The sequence below is a fragment of the Mercenaria mercenaria genome, chromosome 11, assembly GCF_021730395.1.
Source record: "Mercenaria mercenaria strain notata chromosome 11, MADL_Memer_1, whole genome shotgun sequence".
Lineage (NCBI taxonomy): Eukaryota > Metazoa > Mollusca > Bivalvia > Venerida > Veneridae > Mercenaria > Mercenaria mercenaria.
In genome coordinates, this window is record NC_069371.1 from 68,647,295 (window position 1) to 68,671,772 (window position 24,478).

Consider the following 24,478-nt stretch of genomic DNA (forward strand, 5'->3'; position numbering starts at 1 on the left):
ATGTGGAGGACGAATGATTTCCGACACAATATCTTTTATCAAATCGTTACGGAAAACATATGTCCAACCCTGGGATAGAAATCATAACCCCGCGATCCGTAGATCTGCGCTCTCCCTATTGCGGTAAGCAGACAGGCAAGAACTCATTAAGAGTACTGCTTAGAAGCAAGAATAGTAATTACATTCAATTTCTATACCTTATTATTATACAAAACATGAATGCAAGAAAAACACAAATTCAAATATAGAAAACAATGGCTTTAGATTCTCTATGCTTCATGCATGAATCTTGGTCCAATACATAATAATGCCTAGTGTGTCCTGTGTGTCAAGCAAAGTTAAACAGCAATGACAAAAGTCCAACAGAAAAGAAACATGTGTAAAGAACGTAGTCACTCATATAGCACTCCACAAGTGCACATGGACTATTTAATACGGGTATACCAACCTAAACGATTAATGGAATAATATAATATATGTAAAATTGAGACATTAGCAAGAAACACAGCAAGGCAACGGCCTGATACAATCGGTGGCAAAACTACGACAGTTAAACATCTTCATTTTCGCAAACCTCACTTTTTAATCCTGGCTTTATTACTTGTTGTCCAATGAATCGATCAGTGCAAAGATAGCATTTAATTATTTTAGTATCTCTACCCATTTTTGTAAAATGTCACAAACATTTAAATGATTTTTTTCTCCATGGCTATGTTTGGGGCGCTCTGTGCTTCCGGGAAATCTACCCTTCTGAGCAACGTGCAGAATTTGGCTTCTTGCCAAAAGTCAATTGTTTCTGATCATAGACGTATTGTTAGTATTACTTGGTAGGCAAGAATAAGACGCTTACAATAAATGTTATCGGGCACATTATCGACACTTAAATTATTCTTTACATGTCATTGTAGCAATTCAATGGCTCAATATATTTTTCGCTTTTGTTGAGTATTAGGTATCGAAATCTATTGCTCTAAAGCAATTTTACCGCATAAATGAATTGAGCAAACCTCATGTAAATTATTGACCTCTTTAAAATGAGAAATTTGAGCCTACAAAAGAGTAAAGTGCGCGGTGGGGCAGGTGATATCTCAAACAAGAAAGATTTTTCCTTCTCATTCTATAACAACGGTTAAAATAATGTTAACTGCATCAATTTGTATTATTCTAGCTATTCTAAAATGGGTATTACGTCGACATTACAGGACAAATTGATCGTTAGTTCCAACGTCTGTAGGCGATAGCCTGGTTATCACCAGCAGTAAATGAATTCTTACTTACATTTATTAGAAGCTTCCAGAAATCAATAGTTACCTCCAGTTCATATGGCTATTGTTTATGTTTACTAATGCAGTAGCAAAATGTGACCTGGTTTGCAAACTAAACGGTAGGAAGATTAGTCCGTTTTCGTACAAGAAAAGTTTGCTGGTATATTACCAACACTACAAGTAATGATATTTATAGAAAATAGATTAATTAACCGTGATGGGACTGAAAATAACGACGGCATCTCTTGGGTCTAACGCGAATAAAATATGTATGAAGATCCTCGGGAACAGAGAATGATTTCAAGCAAAGTTATATTCAGTAGATTTTACTTAGATCTAGTACATCTATGGAAGATAATGAAAAGTACAACATCTCTCACGCTCCTATCACCGGCATAAACGGAATTGCACTTCGTGTGTGTCCTTTTGTAAGCCGAAGGGCTAAGCTGTTATGCTCCTCCAACTCGAAACAAGTACTTTTTATTCTTTTATTTTATTATATTGTGCAAGATATTAAAACGCTATGCTTCAGTATGCTATTCCGCGTTTGGCAACAATTTAGGCCCAAAAAAAATAAAAGTACGGGTATAGTCCCTGCAAGCTTTGAGCGCTGCAGAGCAAAGCCAGAGCCACACGGCGCAAAGCAGGCTACCAACATATAGAACCTATATTGAAAAGAAGTAGAAGACGGATTGATTCATATTATAAGCAAAATACGTTTTAAACGAGACAGTTTACTTCTCAATTTCTCGCTAAGATAACCTCTAGCATAAGTGAAAATAAATCCTGATTTTCAAGTCAATCTGACTGATCAGCAATTTTTTGGGAACCGACTCGGCTACTTGAAAGACAAAACTATGAGTCATAAGGTATAATAATGTGACCAATTAAATGTTAATTCCAACATCAGACGCCTTGAACCCAGACATTACTGACAGTTTTCCGCAGTAAATGAAGTTTACTTACACTTCTAATAGACTGAAACCTCTTATTGCAGACAGTCAATAACTGTCATTAGCTTTTAAGCGCTAACTTGTTATATCTGATGTAAAAAGAAGGGACTGTAATATAACTGCAAATAAGTTTTCTTATAGAAAGTGTTTGTCAACACATTAGCAGCACTATATAGCTGATGAGTGTTATTAGTATGAACACATTACGAAAACATGAGAATTTCAAAATGGAAACGGAAAGTAATTGGATGCCAATTAGGAGAGCATGTACATATCCAAGATATGAGTATGGAAATTCAAAAACCAACATCGTATTGTCAAAATATGTTTCGATTTAAAAGGCTTCTTCAGTTAACATACAATATTTCTTAAATATAAACAATTAAAACCCCAGCAAGTACGAGATACTTGAGTAAGATTAGATCTAAATTATTCCGAATCGTAAGACCTACGATCACGTAAATACATTTAGCCGCAGTGAGTAGTAACGCAAGGAAAAGATACATTTAGTATTTCTGAGATATAAAATGTAAACATTGGACTTATTTGAAAAGTAGTTTTAGAACAGTGAAAGAATTTGACGGATATGAATAATACCAAACAATGTCTCATTTTCTGTTGATGAAAGGACGCATCTAATGCAAAACAGAAGCCAATCATTTTTTATCGTTTTCGGATGAGTACACACTTTGTACGTCATACACTCCTTACAAAACATGAACAAAGTGTTACTTCCATTTATAGGTACAGTAGATACTGCCATCATGTATAAATTGGGCTGAATTAAGTCTAGTGATATTTTAAATGTTTGAATTTTATTGTACAAATTTATATCAAAGAAATACTAAATGTACCTTTTCCTTGCGTTACTATTCACTGCGGCTAAAATGTAAACAATTCAATTATTTGAAAGTCGTTTTAGAACAGTGACATAATTTGACGACTATGAGTCTGATATTTCACATTGCAACAAACTGCTACCCGTTACGTTGTATGAAATGCTAGGTTGGTGATTGCTGGACACTTTATTCCGTGTCTTCACGACAGACGCAATCAAACCGAGTCTACCATTTGTGTTTAACTTGTTTGCGTTATACGCTTTCAGATGGTTTGTTAACTTTTGAAGCAGTTTTGGCGACCGTAGAAATTAATTTGTTGATATTTCTTTCTTTATTTTTGTTCTTTGCACCTAAAGATGTGTAAACGTATTATTATGATTTGACAACTAACTTATACTTAATTAATACAAAACTAAACTCTATTTGATGGATCAAAGTAAATGTTTAGCACGATTTTTTTTGATTACTAGTTAACCCAAATTACTTTTAAGACGATTTTATATATGAATCTTGTAATGGGTAAGTATGATTTTCGCTACCTGAGAGTTAATAAAATTAAAAAAATATATAAAACGACATGCAACATAGGGCATGCAATGCATAGCATACCAGATACATCAAGGTGCTTGACGTATATAATATACACTACTCAAATAAACATTCATCCGTAATCGTTCAGTTTGGAATCGTGGCAATTTTAACCGAAATAAGCTTGTTTTCACGCACATCTTTAATTAAGAAAAACGTAATTTACAATCATGCAAAACGTTTTATTTATTAATATTTTTTGTTGTTTACAACTGACGTCATTATCGGCGTTCATTGTTACGAACTTACAATAATCTGTAAATGTTTAGGACACAAGTCTGTTTCATATTAATGTAAATAATTAACTTTAAAAATTTCTTTAATTGCGTCAAAGGAATATGAAAATGCACTAACCATAGTGAAAAGAAGTGCCGGCTAGCAGCATTCCAAAGGCTCGGCCGCGTTTTTCTAGTTTCATGCGTGCCATTTTTGTTCAATGTTTTATGTTTTTCTGTTTCTACTCGATCGCCTACACATTCCAGATCAACTTCCACGTGTATGCACATTACCGAAGAATTTGATGCGCAAAGGTCACCCCAGTAACATCGTACTCATTTGGTATTATTTTATTATAATAATTGATTTCCTACCGTATACTTGCCAATTTTATACTTCGATTTTATTTCGATAGTTTCAGCCGTTTTCTAAATATCTAAGCACTTAGAAGTTTTAACCAGTGTATACAATAATATTATAAACAAAGATCCAATAGAAAATAATATCGTGAAGGTAGAGACAAAAATATATAGACTACCAAGACAAAACAAACTGGAACACAGTGGAGCATCACCTTAAAACACACCGCTGGGGACTATAAATCGATGTAGATAAACATAATTATCCTTCTTTCATGTACATTTGAATAAGTATATCAAAAGAACACTACAATTAACGACCTGTAAAGGCAAATGATTTCTGATCTACCAAGCCGCGATAAACAGGAAGTATTTCCTGTAACTAAAGCATGGACAGCTTTTTTAATTTTAGTCATAAAATAGGCATTAAAATTACTAAATGTAATACGTTTGTTGTAATGAGTATGTAATATTCAAGATAACTCTAACGAACTTTACCATGAAAACGAATGTTAGGGTTATGTCTCTTCCGACCTATGCGGAAGAAACTAATATAATCTGTAAAAAGATCTTTTGGAAGCACGAAATGCAACAAAGCAAAATAATAGTAGACTCGGTTTGACTGAGTTTGTCCATGAGAGGTAATGGCAAGTGCAACACCTCTCAAATCCCTAGCAGAGGCTTAACCCTTAACCTGCTGGACACGATTGATTCTGCCTTGGCGACCAGTGTAGATCATGATCAGCCTGCACATCAGTGCAGTTTGATCATGATCTGCACTGGTCGCTATTCAGCCAGCATCTTTTTGGTAAATACCCATTTTAACAGTTAACGGCACTGTTCTATAATTAATAGTGGAGACGCGCATGTTATTATATTCGACACAGTTTTAATTACATGTTATATATTTTGGGTATTACAGGAGAGGGGTTCACTAACTACCAAGTGATATCATCGTAGTTAAGTGGGAAGCATAGCTAATTGAGTCACTGTCCTTTATATGTTGTAAAATTTGCACGAAATGCAACAAAGCAAAATAATACTGGACTCGGTTTGACTGAGTTTGTCCATGAATGGTAATGGCAAGTGCAACACCTCTCAAATCCCTAGCACAGGCTTAACCCTTAACATGCTGGACACGATTAATTCTGCCTTTGCGACCAGTGTAGATCATGATCAGCTTGCACATCCGTGCAGTTTGATTATGATCTGCACTGGTCGCAATTAAGCCAGTATCTTTTTGGTAAGCACCCCTTTTAATAGGTAATGGTACTGTTCTATAATTAATAGTGGAGACGCCCATGTTGTTATATTCGACACAATTTTAATTACATGTTATATATTTTGGGTGTTACAGGAGAGTTGTACACTACCAAGTGATATCATCGTAGTTAAGTGGAAAGCATAGTTAATTGAGTCACTGTCCTTTATATGTTGTAAAATGTACCGATCAGTATTAAATAATAAATTATTTCAAATATAGTATAGTGCAATGTGGTGTTTCTTCATACTGTTTTATGTTGCAAACCAAATGCAAGATTCCGAGGTACAATAATCATGCACTAAAATAATGCCAGTCGGAATAAGGCATGGTAGAAGTTACAATAAGTTATAGCTCCAATTAGAATATATTGCTTAAATTTGAGAGATGTGATAGAATATTCACTGTCTTTAGATAGAAAGGATTAATCACTACTATATTTACATTATTACTTATCATATAAAAGGTTATTTCTGTATTTAAGAAATATTTTACAGCAAAAGAGTGTTTTAGCACTTATTTATGCACGATGGGCGGTTATACGTCGGGCATAATAATTTCACGAAGGCCCAGCCCGAGTGAAATTATTTGTACGACGTATTATCACCCGAGTGTATAAATAGTGGTAAAACACGGTTTTGCTATAAATTATTTCGATTCTAATATGCCTTTAATCTAAAACAGTAGATACAATATAGAAGCGCTCTTTCTTGGTCGCAACAAAAACTTTGACGTCACCGCACGTTAACGTGACGTCATTCGATCGTAAGCGTGTTTTAATAGAGACAAACATATTAGAATCAGGATCTGACAAATGGTTTTGTAAGATTCTCATTTGAGAAAAGCTTTATCAGCTTTTCCATCTAAATTTTCTAGTAGAGTTATGTTAAATAATTCCATTCTTATATTTGTGAAAATAGGACAATAAATTAAGACATGCAACTCTTTTCCCAAACAATCTTTTAATGGACATATTTTCAAAGTTTCTATGCGTAATTGTGCAACCCCATCATCGATACATGTTAGTGCTTGAATTCAGACTGGTAGTTTGAATTAAGTAAAAGCTACATCCATTAGTTTAAAGGCACTCGCTACAGGTTTTCCAGACGGGTCGATATTTACCCCAACACCGTGCCAATTTGGTTTCGATGTAGCTCACTGCAGACTTGGTGCGGTCTTCTGCGCATGCCCGGAAGTGATTATCTAATGTCGCGTACGGCAACTTATTGTATGTTCGCATGCATTTAATGTACAAAATGTTTAATATACTGACTAAAGGTTAGGGTAAGTATAACCATGGTTACAAAATATATACATTTAAGGTACTTTTAGTTCAAATTGCTTCAATCCGACATATACTGGAGTCTGTTATTTATTACCAGCGTTCAAACTCTGCATTGAGTCACAGCTGTTTCTAATCCCGTCCCGTACCCGTACCGTACATTCGTAAACTACAGGTTTTGTTAAAAAAGGGCGGAAACTTTCATCGTTCTATGCCATCAAAATGCTTCAGAAACACCTTAAAATCCGCTTATTAAGAAATCTGCCGTTTGATAATTTTATATATATATTTCTAAGTCATTTGCTCAAACACTGAAAGAGTATTTTGTACCAACCTGCGTTGTATAAATGCCCGCCGCACCCCACCTCGTTGTAATTTGATTTAAGCGAAATCTAATATGGTGACCTATCAATTTTCTTTTTGTTTTAGATTAGGTAGACATAACCAAAGGTATGTGCAGAGTTTGATTAAATTCTATTATGTGAAACTCGATAAAATAGCAGAAGTACCAACTTAAAACTGACAAAAATATGCAAAAATAGCCCTTGGGTCTGCTGAACGTCAAGTATTCCTTTCTTTACAAAATCATGTTCTTTTGATTTCTCTGAGCATTTTTCAAATAGATATATTGTTTTCCGTTATAAAAATGCTTAGATAATCAAATTTATGCTGATTATTGTACTTTACTGAAAGATATTTTAGGATTACAGAAATTTTGAAAAATGTTTAAAATAGCACCATATCTAGGGGCAAATTAAATTGAAACAAAGCTGGTGACCTAGTATTTTTATTTCATTTTTCAATACATCTTAACATGATCTTTTGATATAAAACATTTCATCAAAATCTATTATTGAGAAAAAAAAATACGAAACTGTAGCGAGCGTCTTTAAGAGATAAAGGTCATTAACTCATAGAGTTAATGAATCTGACGTTAAACATTTATCATTTGACAATAACCATTGGCTTTTTTACATTAAGCATAAGCCATACAATTTTATTAAAGAAATCTGAATTTCGTAATTACGTATTTGTCATTTAATATTTGGCAATTGTCATGGCTCACCGGCTTTCAATAGAAAGAAACGGGCCGTGCAGTTTATGTACATAATGCACACTTGAACATATCTTAACCCTATAATTTGCTATGCATAATTGCTTTTAATATTGAACAAATATAAGTTAGATAAGAAATATTTTGGGCGTACTGCAATGAGATATAAATTATACTTCCGGTTTGCGATTTTCTTCAAACATTTGTGTTTATAAGTGGAATTATAGTAAAATTGTGTATGTATCGAATGTCTGTTCCAACTATAGGCAATATGTGACTTTGTGATATAAACAGAATTTAAAAATCATGTCGACAAGTCCGACAGATCTACGCAAGAAGAAGCGAAATGAAGATAGCTCATCTGCTTATCTTATCGTTTCGTGCGGAAAAACACAGAATGGAGGACGTGACAAACAAACCAATTGTGAGACTAACGCAAGTAATATTGGTATCCAGAAACGAAAAACTGTACACTACAGAAGAAACGTACCTTCCACAGATCAAGTTAAACCCGAAGCAACGGGTATGAATACAGAAACAGAAACCAACGAAAACCAGGGTGATGCGGAAGAAAATTCCGTCGAAAATATATATTCAACCATTTGCGAAAACGACACAAATTTAACGCCTCCGAAGTGTATTCACAGCACTCCAGTAAGGTCCAAAGACTGCTTAGAGGAGATCTACCTACATCCTATTTGCACGGTCTGTTATTTGCTTTGTATGATTAGGTTTACATTTTCGTCTACCCCAATCGAATACGCGAGTATAGGGCTCTACTTGGAATATTTCTGTGGTTAACGCGTTTGCATCGCACTTTTATGCAAGTAATTCACATGACGGTACATATATTACTTTACACTGACTTGTAACTTACGATAAAGAGTGCGGTTTTGTACACTGTTAACTGTATTGAGCTGGTATCCATTAATCTTCGCCAATATTTTGAGCGTTTTAGTTATTATACGCCATATATTTTGTATCCTGAAAATATCTACATTAATTAAATTAACTCATACAGTAAATCAATGGCACGGAGGCGTAGTGATAAGCTCTCAGATTCCTACGAGCGTTACTATGGCTTAAAATTTAGTTCAGGCCATCATATTTTTCTTTTTAATTTGTATCGATATTTACTTTCTTTCTTCCATTATTTTATGAAACGTATCATTTTTCTCATATACTGACGCTAATTCCTTGTATCGTTCGTTTAATAAATGAACACTTGTCCGGTCCTTAAGATTTTGTCGACATTTTGTAGAACGGTTTACTGACATGTGCAAAGAAAACTGTTGAACAGTAGAGTATTTCTTTGAATAAATGAACGATAAATCATGATCATGTGACAATTTTCCCGACTGTTTAGTTTACACATGAAGCAGAAAACAATGGTACGGTCAGACATACGACACAAACCCAAAACCCCGAGTTTGGTAGCATACCTATATTTGTACATGCGACATGAGGATGTTAATTAAGAAATATATAACATGTTATTGTTTTTTTCAATAGTTATACCGTTATTTAGGTTCAGACGCCAAAAAGTAATGTACGGAAATATACGGAATATTCATGAGTGACAAGTCAATACTTACGGACAATATCCCACTTTGTTCCTTTCCTTTGTTTTGTCCTTGTTGTCTAAATATGTTTAATTTGTCTATGTATTTCTGTGCGCATGTCAGTAATGTGCATACCGATATATGTACTAACTATGGTTGCGTTCAAAGGTGGCTAAGTTCTTAAAACGTTGCTTTTACTATTAAATCTTTGTCTTTGTTTTCATATTTTCTAACAGATACATTTCGCCACAATTTTGTAAAGGTATAGATCGATAGTTTTCCGAAACATTGCGAATGATACATAATTTCTCTTGTGTAAAATATCAAACAAAGTATTTAATTAATGAATTTAAATGAAACATTGTAGTTTTGTATGTATAGGCATTTTCTAGGATATGCATTATCACAAAATACTTAAATTGATGTCTGAAATAGTGTAACATTTATATCTAAAAACGCTCTATGTTCATTGAAAATCGCTTCGTTTCACCAAAGTAGAAATAGGCAGGTACTTGAAATGCAGCTTCCTAAATGGTCAGTTTAAATTCCTTATGCCATAACACAAAATTGACTTATTTCTGAAACAATCGGAGCAAAATCCCCTAGAAATATATATAATATAAAGATTTTCTTATTTTCAGACTGAAGATGGTCAGATTGAAAAACGTAAGGAAAACATTAAGAGATGGAAAGTAGACCGGGAAAAGAAGAAGCGACTTTTGTCAACATCAAGTACTGCATCCATACAAAGTTTCTCAGAGCGCAATTCCGATGATTTGTTTGAGAACGACGATACTATGCAAGTAAGGAACATTGATATACAACCATTTAACCCACACTGCAAGACCAAAGCATTTGTATTTCTACTGAATCACTTGACTTCTGACTTATTCATTTTCGCTCCGATTAGAACATAGGGCCCGCACTGCTCCTCTCCATCTCCCTCTGTCTTGGGCTGCTCCCTTGGCTTCACCCCAGGTCATATTAGTGAGCCTGAGGTCCGCCTGTAGAGTTCTTGTCCATTTGGTGACTGGTCGTCCCCTTTTCCATTTCCCTGTCGGGTGGGTTCCAGTTTAATATAGAGAAAAGTGAAAACTTCACAGGTCGCTCAACACGACAAAAACGAAAATGTTGCAGGCTCGGTTTGATTGAGCCTGTTCATGGACGATAGTGGAAATGCATGCTACCGTCCACGCCCTCTAGCCCCGGGTTGAGCAGAACTCAACATTTACACATGCTAAAAGTACAAAAAGCAATTTAGAGACATCCGCAGATGTAATCAAACGGCGGTGAACATGGAACCTTCAATGATACACGTGTTGAGGCGTGTAATTCCATGGAGAGCGGCGTTTGGTCCCCAGATAAAATGATGGGTTTGCCCCAAACGAGAAAACAATGGGCATAATGCGCGGCATGGAATTATGGTCTGTCCTCTGCGCAGGGTATGTCTGACCCAACTCCACTTCCTGATCTGGATGGTCTTGGTGATTGGGTCTTGCTTCGTGCGGCGCATCAGTTCCTCGTTGGTGATTAGCTCTGGTCATCTGATGCGCAAGATCTGGCGGAGACAGGTGTTAATGAAGACTTGCAACTTGCCGTCCAAGCTCTTTGTGCGTTTCCAGGTATACGAACCGTACAGCAACACAGACTTGGATTTGGTGTTAAACAGCCTTAGCTTGGTGTATAGAATGATGTTCTCGTTTCTCCACAACGGTCTTAGGGTGACAAAAGCGTGCCGTGCCTTGCTGATCCTGGACATGACATCTTCGTCAGCTTCTCCTGTCTTGCTGACAATGCTGCCAATGTAGGTGAAGTGGTCGACCTCCCCTAATGGCTGTCCATTGATGTTGATAGGTGCTTCCTGAGTGGCGTTGACCCGTAGACTCTTTGTTTTCCCTATGTTGATTTCTGGCAACGTTGGTCAGTCTCTCCGTCTTGACTTGCATGTGTCCATGACAGTGTGACAGCAGGGCAATGTTATCTGCAAAGTCAAGGTCTTCAAATTTCCCATGAGGGTCCACTTAATGCCTCTGGGTTGGTCCATGCTGGTTTTCATTACCCAGTCAATAACCAGCGAAAAGATAAGTGGAGATAGCAGGCATCCTTGTTGACCTCAAAAGATGGTGACAGGTCGGCGTTGTGGATGACTCTGCAGCTGATGTTCCTGTAGAGGCCCTAGATGACATTGACGGTCTTCTGGGGGATGCCAGAATGTCTGAGGATTCGCCAGATTGTTGCCCGATCCACCATGATAAACGCCTTCTTGAAGTCGACGCACATCGGTGACTGCCACTCCTGGCCCGAAGTCCTGCTTGCACATCCCTCAGTGTGGCGTCAATGGCGGTTCTGATCCTCTCCAGGATCATCCTGGTAAAGACTTTGTTGGCTAACGAAAGAAGCTGTATCACTTTCAAGTTCTGGCAGTCGCTGAGGTCTCCTTTCTTTGGAAGCTTTACAATGTAGCAAGTCCTCCACTCTACGGGTATGTCTTTATTCTCCCAGGCTTCCTGTGAGACGTTGACCAAGATGACTGCCGTGGTGTCTGGGTCTGCCTGCAAAGCTTCTGGAGGAATGCTGTCCAGTCCTGGAGCTTTTCCATTTTTCATCTTCTTGATGGCCGTTCCTATTTCTTCTTTGCTGATGGGACCCAGGTTGACGTCTAGATCTTGTCCTTCTTCAATGCTTCAGTGATGGATGGATTTGCCACTGGTATGCCGTTCAGAAGGCCGCTAAATTGCTCCTTCCACCGGTCTAACTGAACACCTCCCTATCTCCCCACCCCTTACTGGTCGGTTGGTGTTGGCCCTCCTTCCTGACAGCTGTTTGGTGATGTTGTAGCGTGTTCTCATGTCGATCTTTCCCGCTGCTTCCTCTGCTGCATCAGCAAGCCGTCCACCAATCTCCTCTTGTATCTTCTTGCACTCGTTTTTATTTTCGTGTTCTTCAGAGTGTATTCTTGTAGAATTTGTTACTTCTGTGCTCTGATTTTCCAGTTTGCAAGTCTCTGCTTTATTGCCCTTCACTCTTCTATCATGGTGATAGTATCCTCTGACAGCCAACTCTTGAACTCTTTTTTTCTGAAGCCGAGTTTCTCTTTGGAGGTCTCTGCGAAGGTGCTCCTGACTCGTTCCCATCTCTTCTCTCGTGAGCTGTTCTCCAGATTTGCCAGTGCCAGGCATCTGTTCTTGAGGGAGATGACAAGTTCCTCCTTCTGGACTTAGGTGTCTTGAATTTAGAGACGTCGAACCTTGGATGTCGCTGAGAACCAATTTTTTTCACTGCTTGAAATTTCACTTTCAGCTTCCCTATCACCGAGGAGTGGTCTGATCCCACGTCAGCATATGCTCTGACATCCATCAAGGTCTTTCTCCATCGAATCTTTAGTACACGTCAAATATTAGAAACATAGTATGTCGAGTGAAACAGGCAAAAGAGATAAAAAAAAACTGGAAGTCTTGCATATGCTCCAATTTTCCATTGCTACACATATTAAATTTAAAAACTGTTTTAGGGATGTGTTTAGTTATATCATCAAATTCAGATGTTTCTATACAGGATCTGTAGCATAAAGCCTTTTTATAAAAACAGAAATAAGTTAATTTTTATTCTCAAAAATTTGCCATCTTTAAAATATCTTTGAATTCAGTACAAAATAATTATCATCCACATAATTGTCATTGGAATTATGCGCATTTTTCAAGTAGTAATCCAGCCGAAATAGATGTGTGTGCAAAAAGGGTGGAGGAAATTATAGCTATAATCCAATATACCTCTCTTTCTGTTACCAGTACGAAATAATAAGTTTCAAAATATGACTTTTCTTATTTTGACTGAGGCAGTCTTTTAAAGAAAAGTCGAACTGCACGAAAGAGTTGCTTCTCTTCAACTTCATAAATCTCTACCTGAAGGTAAAGGAGATTACTGCGTAGAAGATTGAAGAAAAGAACTATTATTTTATTAGTCCGATTGCTCTATTTCTAAAACATCAGCTTCAAAAATATATCCGTCACTATCGTTGATTTAACACATTTAAATGCACAACAATCGATAACTGCTTTTATAAAACATTCACCAAAAACACACTATTTGCAGTAAAATGCGCATAATGCCACTTTAACTAAATATTACAGTTTTTTTTTTTCGTGCATGGGTATGTAAAATTTTGTGTTAATAGATGTAATAATACCGCATGAAATATTTTAAATATAATAAGCTCAAATCCAAAACGGCGGTCAGACGATGTATTTTTGCGGATTAAAATATTTTTACATTTAATTCACTAAGGTCGATATTTATTCGTTTGGACAGGCAGAGACAGATATGTTGCAAAAAGATAGAAGAAAGCACGCGCCACCACGTAACAGTCTTGCCAGTATTATCCGGCTTTTATCACTTTTTGTTGTCAGTGTGGGTGTTGTTGGCAGCTTCAGTTTAACTCTAATATTCAGACCAGAAGGTAAGTTGTATTTGCAGCGCATTAAAACAAGTGTACTAACATTTTCTACCCGAAAGACTTAGAGCGACTGGTTGAAATAGTTATACATTTAATATTATTATATATTAAATCAAGTACACTAGAAGAAGGTATCCCATAATATGTGGTACTCTGTTTTCAAATATTCCCATTAAAAAGTTAGTCTGAATAAATCAGATAAGGTAAGTGGACGTCTTTATTTGTGAGAAAACACGACGTTACTAAATCGTGTTAATAGTAGTTCACCAACGTTGACACTAATCATGCTGTTCATTTTCAATTATTTTATTCAGCAGCTACTGTAGCAGAACATGATACTAAAGCCGAGTCAAGTGTTTTGTCGGAGGTAGAGAGTTTGAAAAAGACTTTGGCGTTGCATGAGACGCAGATAGAACATCTAAAGGTGCTGATAGAGAAGAAGAATGATCAGGTTACACTTCTAGCTATGGAAACAGCAAACTTAAAAGAAAAAATTGAGGGTATGGTTCTAATTCTACTTAATTGGTATGGAAGATCGTGCGGCATGTTAATTGTCAAACGATAAATGGCAAATATTTTATGCTTAATGTCTATTACTTCTGGTACTAGTAAATGCCAAATACTCAACGCTTAAATCTACAGTCTAAATGTTACATGCCATATATTTATTGCTAAATGTCAAATGGTAAATGTCAAATAGCTAATGCTTATCATTAATGATAAATGCTACTGATCGTCAAATTCTTCAACTTGAGTGAATGGCCTGTATCTCTCCGCAATATTTTCATCATTTCAAAACATATATTGTTATACCAGTCTGCATTGAAGCAATAACATATTCTACAAGAGATGGTAACATAAGACACTCTTAAATGTTGGGAAATAATGCTTTTTAACAGAGACAAGTTATGTTAAGAAGCCCAAGGATTCATTTTCCACTGATATATTACACTGTTAATTTGAATAAGTACTTGGCAGTAAGCATATTTAAAATATTTTGATTCATATTTTGCAATTGACAGTTATCATTTATCGTTTGACAGCTGCCGTTTGACAGTATAACTATTAAACATTAAGTGTTTGGCAAATAACATTTTGCACTAACTTTTTGTCGTTTAGCATTTGGCAAATAGCGCACCGGCTTTCAATACATTTGCAATATCTGCAAGGCCGGTGCGCCACGCTAATTGCCAAATGCTAAATGACGAAAATCTAAAACTAAAAACCAGTTACTTAATGCTTAATACTTAATGCTAATGCTACGTATTAAATGCTATTTTCCATATACTTTTTTTTTAATTCCAAATGCTAAATACCAAAAAGCCAATGCTTATTGTCAAATGGTAAATCCTTAGTGTCGAATTCTTTAATAGAGTATTGCCTCCCTGGAGTAAAATCTGGTCAACAGAGAAAGCAATGCTTCCACGACGTGCACGCGCCGAGAGTTTGGAGCAGAACGTTTGTCCATCTATGAAGTCGAGAAATATGTGACAAAACAAGTAAAAAAAAAACGACAGTCAAGAATCTGAACGTCAAACTCACCCTTATTTGACGTGTAATTTTTTGTTTTAATCTGTAATGCTATCTAAAGGATGTGTTCTTCCCGTACTAGAAATCTATATTCAGCTCTTTTTAGCAATAAACATTTTGCATTAATTGTTTCACATGTTACAATTAACAATTAGAATTTATCATTTGACAATTGCTGATTGATATTCAATGGGAGCAATGCCTCCACTGGAAATCAGACTTAAAAGCATTATTTACTTTGGTAAATAACATTTGGTTTAGCTCCCTGGTATTGAACATTTGGGAATTAGCATGGCAAACCGGTCGTGCACATATACTGATGTTACATTTTTTTTAAATAATGTCTTTTTTTATTTTATATTTTTAAATACTTGATAAACTCGCTGTATTTTTCCTGCATTGTAAATCGGGATGGTGGTACGTTTAGTACACGCAATAATGTTTGAGACATTAAATTATCTCGAGCGCACAACATAATATTTCGTAGGCTCGAGATAAGATGTCGTCAACTCAAAACAAGGTGTCTGGAGAACGAGAAAAGATGTCTTGCACGAAAGATAAGATGTCCCGCTCGAAACAACGTGTCTTGTGATAGAGATAAAAAGTCGAGCGCTATAGAACTTTTTCTTTAAACAAAAGGGTCATGATAGTTCTAGGTCGATCATCTGCTTTTCACAGTAATGACAAGAATAAATACATATCTTGTAGCAAGCATTGCCACTAACGGCCTTGTCTTTTCACAAATTTGATCATGTGAAAAGTCTAAATATAAACTCTATGAAGAATCATTTGCGATACATTGTTTTAACAATACATATAGTGACAATAAGCCACGATCAGGGCGACCATGCTTTTTAACATACCATATGCCATGAACAGGTTTGGTGGTGGGATACAAAAAGAACAATTATTGCGTGTACAGTAATCTCTAGTTATTGCGAACTCCCCGGAAAAAGGAAAGTATGTTCATTTTATCCGGTGTTTCTTACAAATAATATTTGTACAACGAAAACTTGAATTTCGTCTTGTTGCTAATAGTAGTGTACTGATAGACTGAGTTTACTTGACTCACCTACGACTTGATTATAGTGAACATTAAATCATTTTGCAATTTAATCACAACCGCTTTTCATCCCTTTAAGAGAAGAAAACGATTTACACTTTCTCGTTATGAAAAGACAGGCAATGCAGATTTTTTTTTATCAACACAATTTATTTTTCTGCTAATTCTGAACTTTCAAGGCATGGCGGATTTTAAAATTCTTAGTTCACACTTTGAAACGACATGAATTACACCGAAAGCTTGATTTTTCTCATACAATAGACTAAGTGCTATTTTCGCGTGATATTGTTATAATTTATAATTGTTCGACCAAACAATATTGAACATTAATAAACATATATAAGAAACACAGCGGTTACGTAAAATCTTAATACAATTTTCTGAATATGAATTTTGATATTCGTTATATGCGTTGATAGTTTAATGAATTGGAAAATGAAAATGTGTTCTTTGTATCTGACAGAGTGCATTTTTTTCGCTCTGGCGGGGCGGAGTGAATGTCTGCCTTATGCAAATAATGGTACCCTAGAAAACGATCAAAATAGGTAGACCGAACCAACGACTAAGATTCAACGCTACATTGGTTACAATGTAAGGTTGATGTCCACTGAATAAGAAATCAGGTTGCCGGATATACTACATATCCTGCACAATAATGCAGCGGACCGTCGCGAAACCCCGCCCCGCCAGGTTATTAAAACGCACTATAATTCGCTATAAGCGTGTTTACTGTAACCATTTTATTTTACGTAGAATATAGGAGAGGAAAATCGTGACATATGAAATTTCTTTATAACCGGAATTTCGTTAAAATCGTGTGTAAGTGAAGTTTGTTTACAGCATTTATTCTTGAATGTCTTTCTGTTGATACTGTTTAATGAATCTCTACTACCTTTGGGCTTATTTTTTAACTGGACACAATCTATTTGTCTTAAATGCAGAATAATTTATTCACTTCATTCGATAAATGGGTAAAATTTGTTAATTCAATGGTGTAATATTAAAAAGCACTGTCGGCATGAAAATGTTTTACTTTTTGGATTTGTCATGTCAAAAAAAAAAATGACATGGCAGCATTTACTATGACTGCTTAATATACATATTGATTAGAGCAATATGACCACTGGTACTTTGGTCTTGTTTCATGTCTACTTTGAGCTGTGAAAGTCAGGTGATCCATCAAAACCATCGTAACCCGCATAAGTGTTTTCAAAAAATACGTTTTAATAATATAAATGAATCTTTTTTTTATTTTGATACAGGTTTTAGCAGTGGAGATAACAATGACAACCATTTATCATGACATATCGTCACAGATTCATACTAGACATTCACCTTCATCAACAATATCCATCCAGTCCAATCAATCTACTATCAGCCGAAGCGCAAATTTCGATAAAATCGCGAAATGGTGGTCTATGGCGGAGAACATATACTTTAAACGTTACGAACAGTGCACTCCGGCTGAGATTTTTACGACTTGGAAATCGTAGATTAACTTATGTTGACAACTTGTTGCATGCCAAACATTATTTCCCGCGATTTTGTTGTTTTGTTTATTTTTCCTAGAAAAACTCGTATCATACCCAGGGTTGTAAGATGACTCTCGTATTGCAATTAATGAATGCGTACATTCATAATCTTTGCTCAAAAGAAAGGCATTTTAATCATATTTCTGTTGTTAATTGAAGAATAAGGGATGCAAGTAATCGTTTACAATATTTTTTAATCAAATGTATAGGCGCAGTTTCATTTAGTATTATTTGACATGTATGAAGTTTTATGCAAAAACATTCAACAGAGATTTCTCAAGGTCTTTATCATTACATTTTAAGTGAATATGTTACCTACATTTTAAGTGAACATGTTACCTACATAATGGTAAGATAATTGAAGAACTATGAAAATTGGTATGGATTTTGCATGACAGTTTACAGCATACGTTTATGTCATAGACGACAAGCAGCAGTCCGTATGAAAAAAATGGCATTATCTTTTCTAATATCCCTTGTTCCCCTATAACGTGGTTTATGTTATCAAACTGTCTTATAGCAATATAATCAAATCAGTCAGCGGAAATTGAAAAAGTGTAATATATCTTATCGGTACTTATCTTTATTGGTTACTTCGGAATGTTATTTATTCATGTTTATTACTCAATACATTTATCTTCACGTTTTTTACTTTAAAATTGCATATTTGACTGTATTATGTCCCTGTTATATACGTCACCCTGGACAAACATTAATTTGACTTGAAAGCGTTTCTCCTACATATCTGCGTACACTGCATTATAAATGTCATACAAATGCATTTCATACACACTTATGTGTCCTGAATAGAAATACCAAGTCATGCTGATAAGTCAAGTTTATTGTCATTCATGTTTATTTATACGTTACCAGAACTCAGCATTTCAGCAAATGTATTCCAATATAGCAAATGAAAGTCTTGGTAAATTTTATGTCCCTTCGTTGTTTTGATTGTTTCTTAATTCTATTAAACAAACATAAACTAAGATAGTTCATTATCATTTACCGATGTTATTCTCCGTAACACAAATATTCAGTATTGAGCAAACAGATTCAAACTTTCGAAGGATACTGCATGATTGAGTGTTTCATAAAATCACATTTGTCTTTTGAAACAGAAAATATGAAAACAAGAATTCCCATTGGCCTCTTGCTGTTACTGAACATCGAACCTTTGATTTACGGATAAACGTGACCCTATACATGTATAGTATTTCTAGCATACCCAAAACGTAGATGTGATAGTGGGTTTGCGACCAGCATGGATCCAGACCAGCCTGCGCATCCGCGCTGTCTGGTCAGGATCAATGCTGTTCGCTTTCAAAACCTATTGCAATAAGAGAAACTGTTGGCGAACAGCATGGATCCTGACCAGACTGCGTGGATGCGCAGGCTGGTCTGGATCCATGCTGGTCGCAAAGCCACTATGTTAGTTTTCCCGTTGCAGGCTCAGATGTATTTCTTCATCTTAATTAAAGATGCTTAATGACCACCAAGTTAATCAAATAAACTGATAGTTTTATTACGAGTACAAAACGGTTAGTAACGGACAAACATAATTCCAACTGTTGATATGTAATTTACTTATTTCTATTTGACTACATTAAACTTGTACTTGTCAAACCGCAAAATAATCTCTATGATGCAGGGCGAAACGGCATCAAAACCAGAATTTGTTAGGTAAAAGTTGTGACAGTGCTTGGCCTCATTCACAACATTCCAAAACGATCACAAGCTGTCGTATATCATAGGTATCTAATCTGGGATTTTAAACCCCCACACTTCAAAGCTTAACATATCAATGAATCACGTTTATTAAGCGGCCTTCTAACTTCTGTTCGTGTCTCTCTCTATACTCAATGTTTCAGCATATTGATAAATACGGATCATTCATTTTCAGTAAGTTTACAGATAAGAGTATGTTAATGTCTTGTCTTGACAAGTGTCACCTTTCGACAAATATAAGATACAGCTTATGGTGCCCATATTCATCGACATTCCAAGTTTAAATTTTACGGACATATTTTCATTTTTATGCGTATGCTATAATAGCTACAGCCAGATCAGCATTTTTATCACATTGGGAATAAATCTGATGACTTTATGGGCTATCCTTTGCATAACAATTCATACAAAATTGAACATAAATCTGTGGAAAAATGTAATAGGACAGAATTGATGTATCTGTGATTACTTGAAATGTGATAATTTTAACTTAAACTGTGCTTAATAGTGCAATATTTGACCAGTGTCAGTATTTTATAGTAATGTTTTTATAAGTAATATGTAATATAGTGATATTGGTATGCAGCAATCTATCTATCTATCTATCTATTATAGTGTTTGCAAAGTGAATATTTGCCATTTGCATTCTTTTCTGAATCTTTAAACTTTGACGAGTACAGGCCCTGCAGAACGTTTGTTTAGAGAGTGCACGCTTGAATGTATCTTCAGAGCTTAAGAAACACCTATTAGATAAACGGCTATTCCGGATATTATAACGGGATAATAAACTATACATTAATTTATAAATTAAGTGTTTTCCCTCTAATATTCCAGTTTTAAGTGATTTGTGTTTAAAGGGCAGATTGGTGAATGAGAGGCGTCAAAATTTTCATTTTTGTTTTATTTAAGATATTGAACTGAAACATAGCTTGTTGGTAGCTAACAGTAAATCAATGTTTGGTTTGCACTTGAGATCACTGAGGTCACTACTCATGAAACAGAGTAAAGTATCTTTTTTAAGACTGAAATTTTTCTTTCCATATAGGTAGCTTATAGACAAAGCAAGCTTGAGATTGCACATGGTCAGTCGGGTCAAGTTTGGAATCAGCCGGTATACTTTGAAAACTCCTACTTCGAAGGCTTTGGTCTGTTGGAGGGCTGCTAACGAGTATTGGTTCCAATCCAGGTCCGAGCTTTAATGTTTGTTTCGTTACTGATGATACAACTGAGCCATTTAGATGCCGTAGTATCAAATTCATAGTTATTAAAAATATCTTCCATTTGGATCATCAAAAAGGTTGTTTAGATAGCCCAGAAATAGCAAGCCTAAAAGCATAACTAGCTTTAGATTGTATTAGTGTTTCTGTTACTAAAACAAACAAAAAAGATATTTAAAAAATCCGCTCTTGCACTCAAAATCTCTAGTTAGGAATGAGATATTGCGCTGGAACTTAGTATCGACTAGCAGGCAGCTTAATGTGAGGGGTATTGTTTTTACTGCCACTATATCACTGTAAGGTGTTGGTCACTGTTACTAGAATATGTACTTTTCACGTCTCTTGGTCAATTCTATTTATATCCCAAATTCATATATTGCCTACAGTTAGAAAAGACATTTGATATATGCATAATCTGAACATAAACGACATTCAAACATTTGAAAAACTAATGGACAGGTTTTCAACTGAACCAAGTCATATCACTTTCTGATCCGTAAATGGCAGTTTGCTGCAACAACTACCGGTGTATTCATCTTTAGTATAAAATAATGAGCAGCCGATGTCTTATTTTTAAAATTTACTATCAACAACGCAAAAATGGAATTAAGTTAACGTAATCGTGATTTGAAATCTTTACATTATTTTATTTTTATTGTCTAACAAAACGGAAAGAACGTCCTTTCTAAGCATAGAACGCAACCAAGAGAAGTAATAGCAAACTCAGTTTAATTGAGTGTACTTATGAAAGAAAATGAAATGGCTAAAGCGGAACTGCAAAATCGTAGTTAATTTGAATTTACTCCATGATCACAAAAAGTTAGAATGGATTAATAAATAGTACTGGGAGACTTTTATTTGCCACCATGTTAAATTAATCCAAAATTTAAGAATCTCTGTAGTTAAAATTTATAACTTCAAAATAACTAAAGTGATTTTCAACAGTGGTGGGCTTTTCATGTTTTTGCTGGCCCACGACTTTAACTGGTATTAATGAAATTTCGTCGTAATTTATTATGTTTACTTTGAAAAATACCGTGTGTAAGTGTCAACATAATAGATTTATTGATTACAGAATCTTGTTTTAGTAAGGCAAAGCATAGCTTAGATGGCTGTGATGATAGATTGATAACGTTGGCCCGCTGTTTTGATGTTATACCCGACAATACAAGGCCCTTATTTATATAACGCCACAAATATTTATTGCTTAACTAATAATGATATCATAATTAAGGATTTATAATAATATATCCAAAAATTATAATTTTCCAGGCCTATTTTCATACTGTAAATTGAATAGATTATGCCTCAAAGGTAAATGTACGTTTATATTTTATGTTCTTTTTTATATTTTTGTATCGGTTCGCCGTAAAATCCAACCCATTCATTCACATGTTTATGGTTTTGATAGCTAGATCTTGACAAGTCATCCGCAAGTTCTAGTAGCAAGTGGATACAGTTACAGCAGTCATGAATGTTTGTCTAACGACTACAAAATAGATTCCTTGAATTAACAAGAGCTGTCGATGGAAAGCAACGCTCGACTATTCAACAGTCATGTCAATTGAAGGAATATTAAAGTCGAAAAAGAGACATAATTTTGTACGGTTACAGAACAGACTTATGGAACCTATACAGTGCATATCATCTCATTACAATGGTCCAGTTTCCATCCATACCCATTTGTGGGTGCTGAGATACCAGCTTACATACAAACTTACATATAAAAACATTACCAAACAATTGCTAAGTCAAAAATGAGGCATAATTTTGTAAAAATGCTAAAGTAAAGTTATGGAACATGTACAATGTATGTTTGATCATCACAGTGTGAAGTTTCAATCCATTCTAAACCATGGGTACTGAGATACGAGCTTACATGTGAAACCTTAACCAAAAATTTCTTAGTCGAAAAAGGGGCATAATTTGTAAAAATGCAAATTAGAGTTATGGAACATACGCAGTGTAAGTCAGTTAATCACAATGAATAAATAAGTGTGTGAAGTTCCAATCCATTCCCACAAGTCACAACTGGATGCACATACCATTAAACATGGTTTAAAACCCTGTAGAATATCCATTAAAATATGAAAAACCGTTAATTAACCCAATTAATTCTTTCACAATATTAATGGGTTTCATGTTAAAATACCATCAAAACACCAATTTTTGACCATGAATCATGCCATTAAAATTCAGTTTGGTAGCTAAAAAAGTTAATTGCTTGGAAAAAATAGTGATATATACGTAGTAGTGGTAAATACGTATTGATGTATGCCACTTTTTCTGTGTTTTTTTTTATATTTTTTTCCCTGTCCAAATAATCAGCATTTGTATAAGAAAATGGGCTGGGTAAGGAATTTACATTATAAAATGTGTTCAAACCAGTTAGATTTTTAAATTTTCCAATCCTTGAGTAGAAACTAAGTTTTATAGAGAAGTGAACAGTACACATGATTGTGAAGATTTACACTCTGATTTAAATTCATTTGGGGCATGGGCAGATCAATCGCTTCTTTGTTCTAATGAATCAAAGAGTGTGGCACACTTGATTGGGGAGGGGGAAGCTACTTGTGATGCAATCCCTCAAATATTTGTTCTTAGCTGTTTAAGTGCATGCACCTGAGCACAAAGTACTGAAGTAGAGCTAAATTGTGATTGCCCATTGTGCGTTGACATTGTCATTAACGGTTGTTTTTTTTTAATACACCTGATGCCTAATGTCTGTACTAATAAAAAATTGGTGAGAATGTTTGTCAATATTATAATGTTGAATAGTTAAAACCACCCACATGATCACTTGATCTATTAAACCGGTACCTGTAAACCCTTCTCAGTACAACACGATACAATACAAGATCCATTTATTTTCTCATTTCATATGAAAATATGACAGAATGAGGATACAATATGACAATATGTACGAGGCTGTTACATGTGTTTACATTACAAAATAATCAGAGAAAAAAGAAGAAACAAATAATTTTCTAGCATTTTACAAAACAGTACATATGTATAGATACTTTTACATGTGTAGTTATACGTAGTTTAAATCAATACGGCAAATATCAATATGAAGTTGATTATCTTAAGATGTCTAATTATGATGGCAAATTTGCATGGCGCTTAATTTGATATAGCATTAAAATATTACGAACCCATTAAAATTGAATCTGGCATATTTAATGAGACTACTAAACATTCTTTTAATAATTAACGTCCATTAACAGAGTATTAAAATAATTAATGGCCCTACTAGTTCTTACTAATTAATGTGGAATTAAGAGGTACTTTTCAATGGCAAAATAATTTCATGCCATTTAAAAATTTCATGGTGTTTTAAGGAGCCTGTTAACTTATTTTAATGGTTTGTTTTAAGCAGCTTTTCATGGCCATCAAAGTCATTTTAACAAGGTATATTTTACCAGGGTTTTAATGTATTTATTTCATGGCTTTTTAATGTATGGCATTAAAACTATGGTCATGAAAATCCCATTAAATAGTAAGAAGTAATGGGTAAATTTTAATAGTGACCTGTTAAAACTCTTTTATAAAACGTTCGAAAAAACTTAGGCCAAT

At 35.0% G+C, this 24,478-nt stretch overlaps 1 protein-coding gene across 1 annotated transcript; it reads left to right on the forward strand.

Moving 5' to 3' along the window:
- Positions 1-7,941: 7,941 nt before the first annotated feature.
- Positions 7,942-18,943, forward strand: LOC128546646 (uncharacterized). The gene is made up of 5 exons (XM_053517657.1): positions 7,942-8,522; positions 10,021-10,182; positions 13,688-13,835; positions 14,147-14,332; positions 17,688-18,943. Exons 1-5 carry the CDS (start codon positions 8,124-8,126, stop codon positions 17,726-17,728), a joined length of 936 nt encoding a protein of 311 aa, XP_053373632.1. The 5' UTR covers positions 7,942-8,123; the 3' UTR covers positions 17,729-18,943.
- Positions 18,944-24,478: the final 5,535 nt, after the last annotated feature.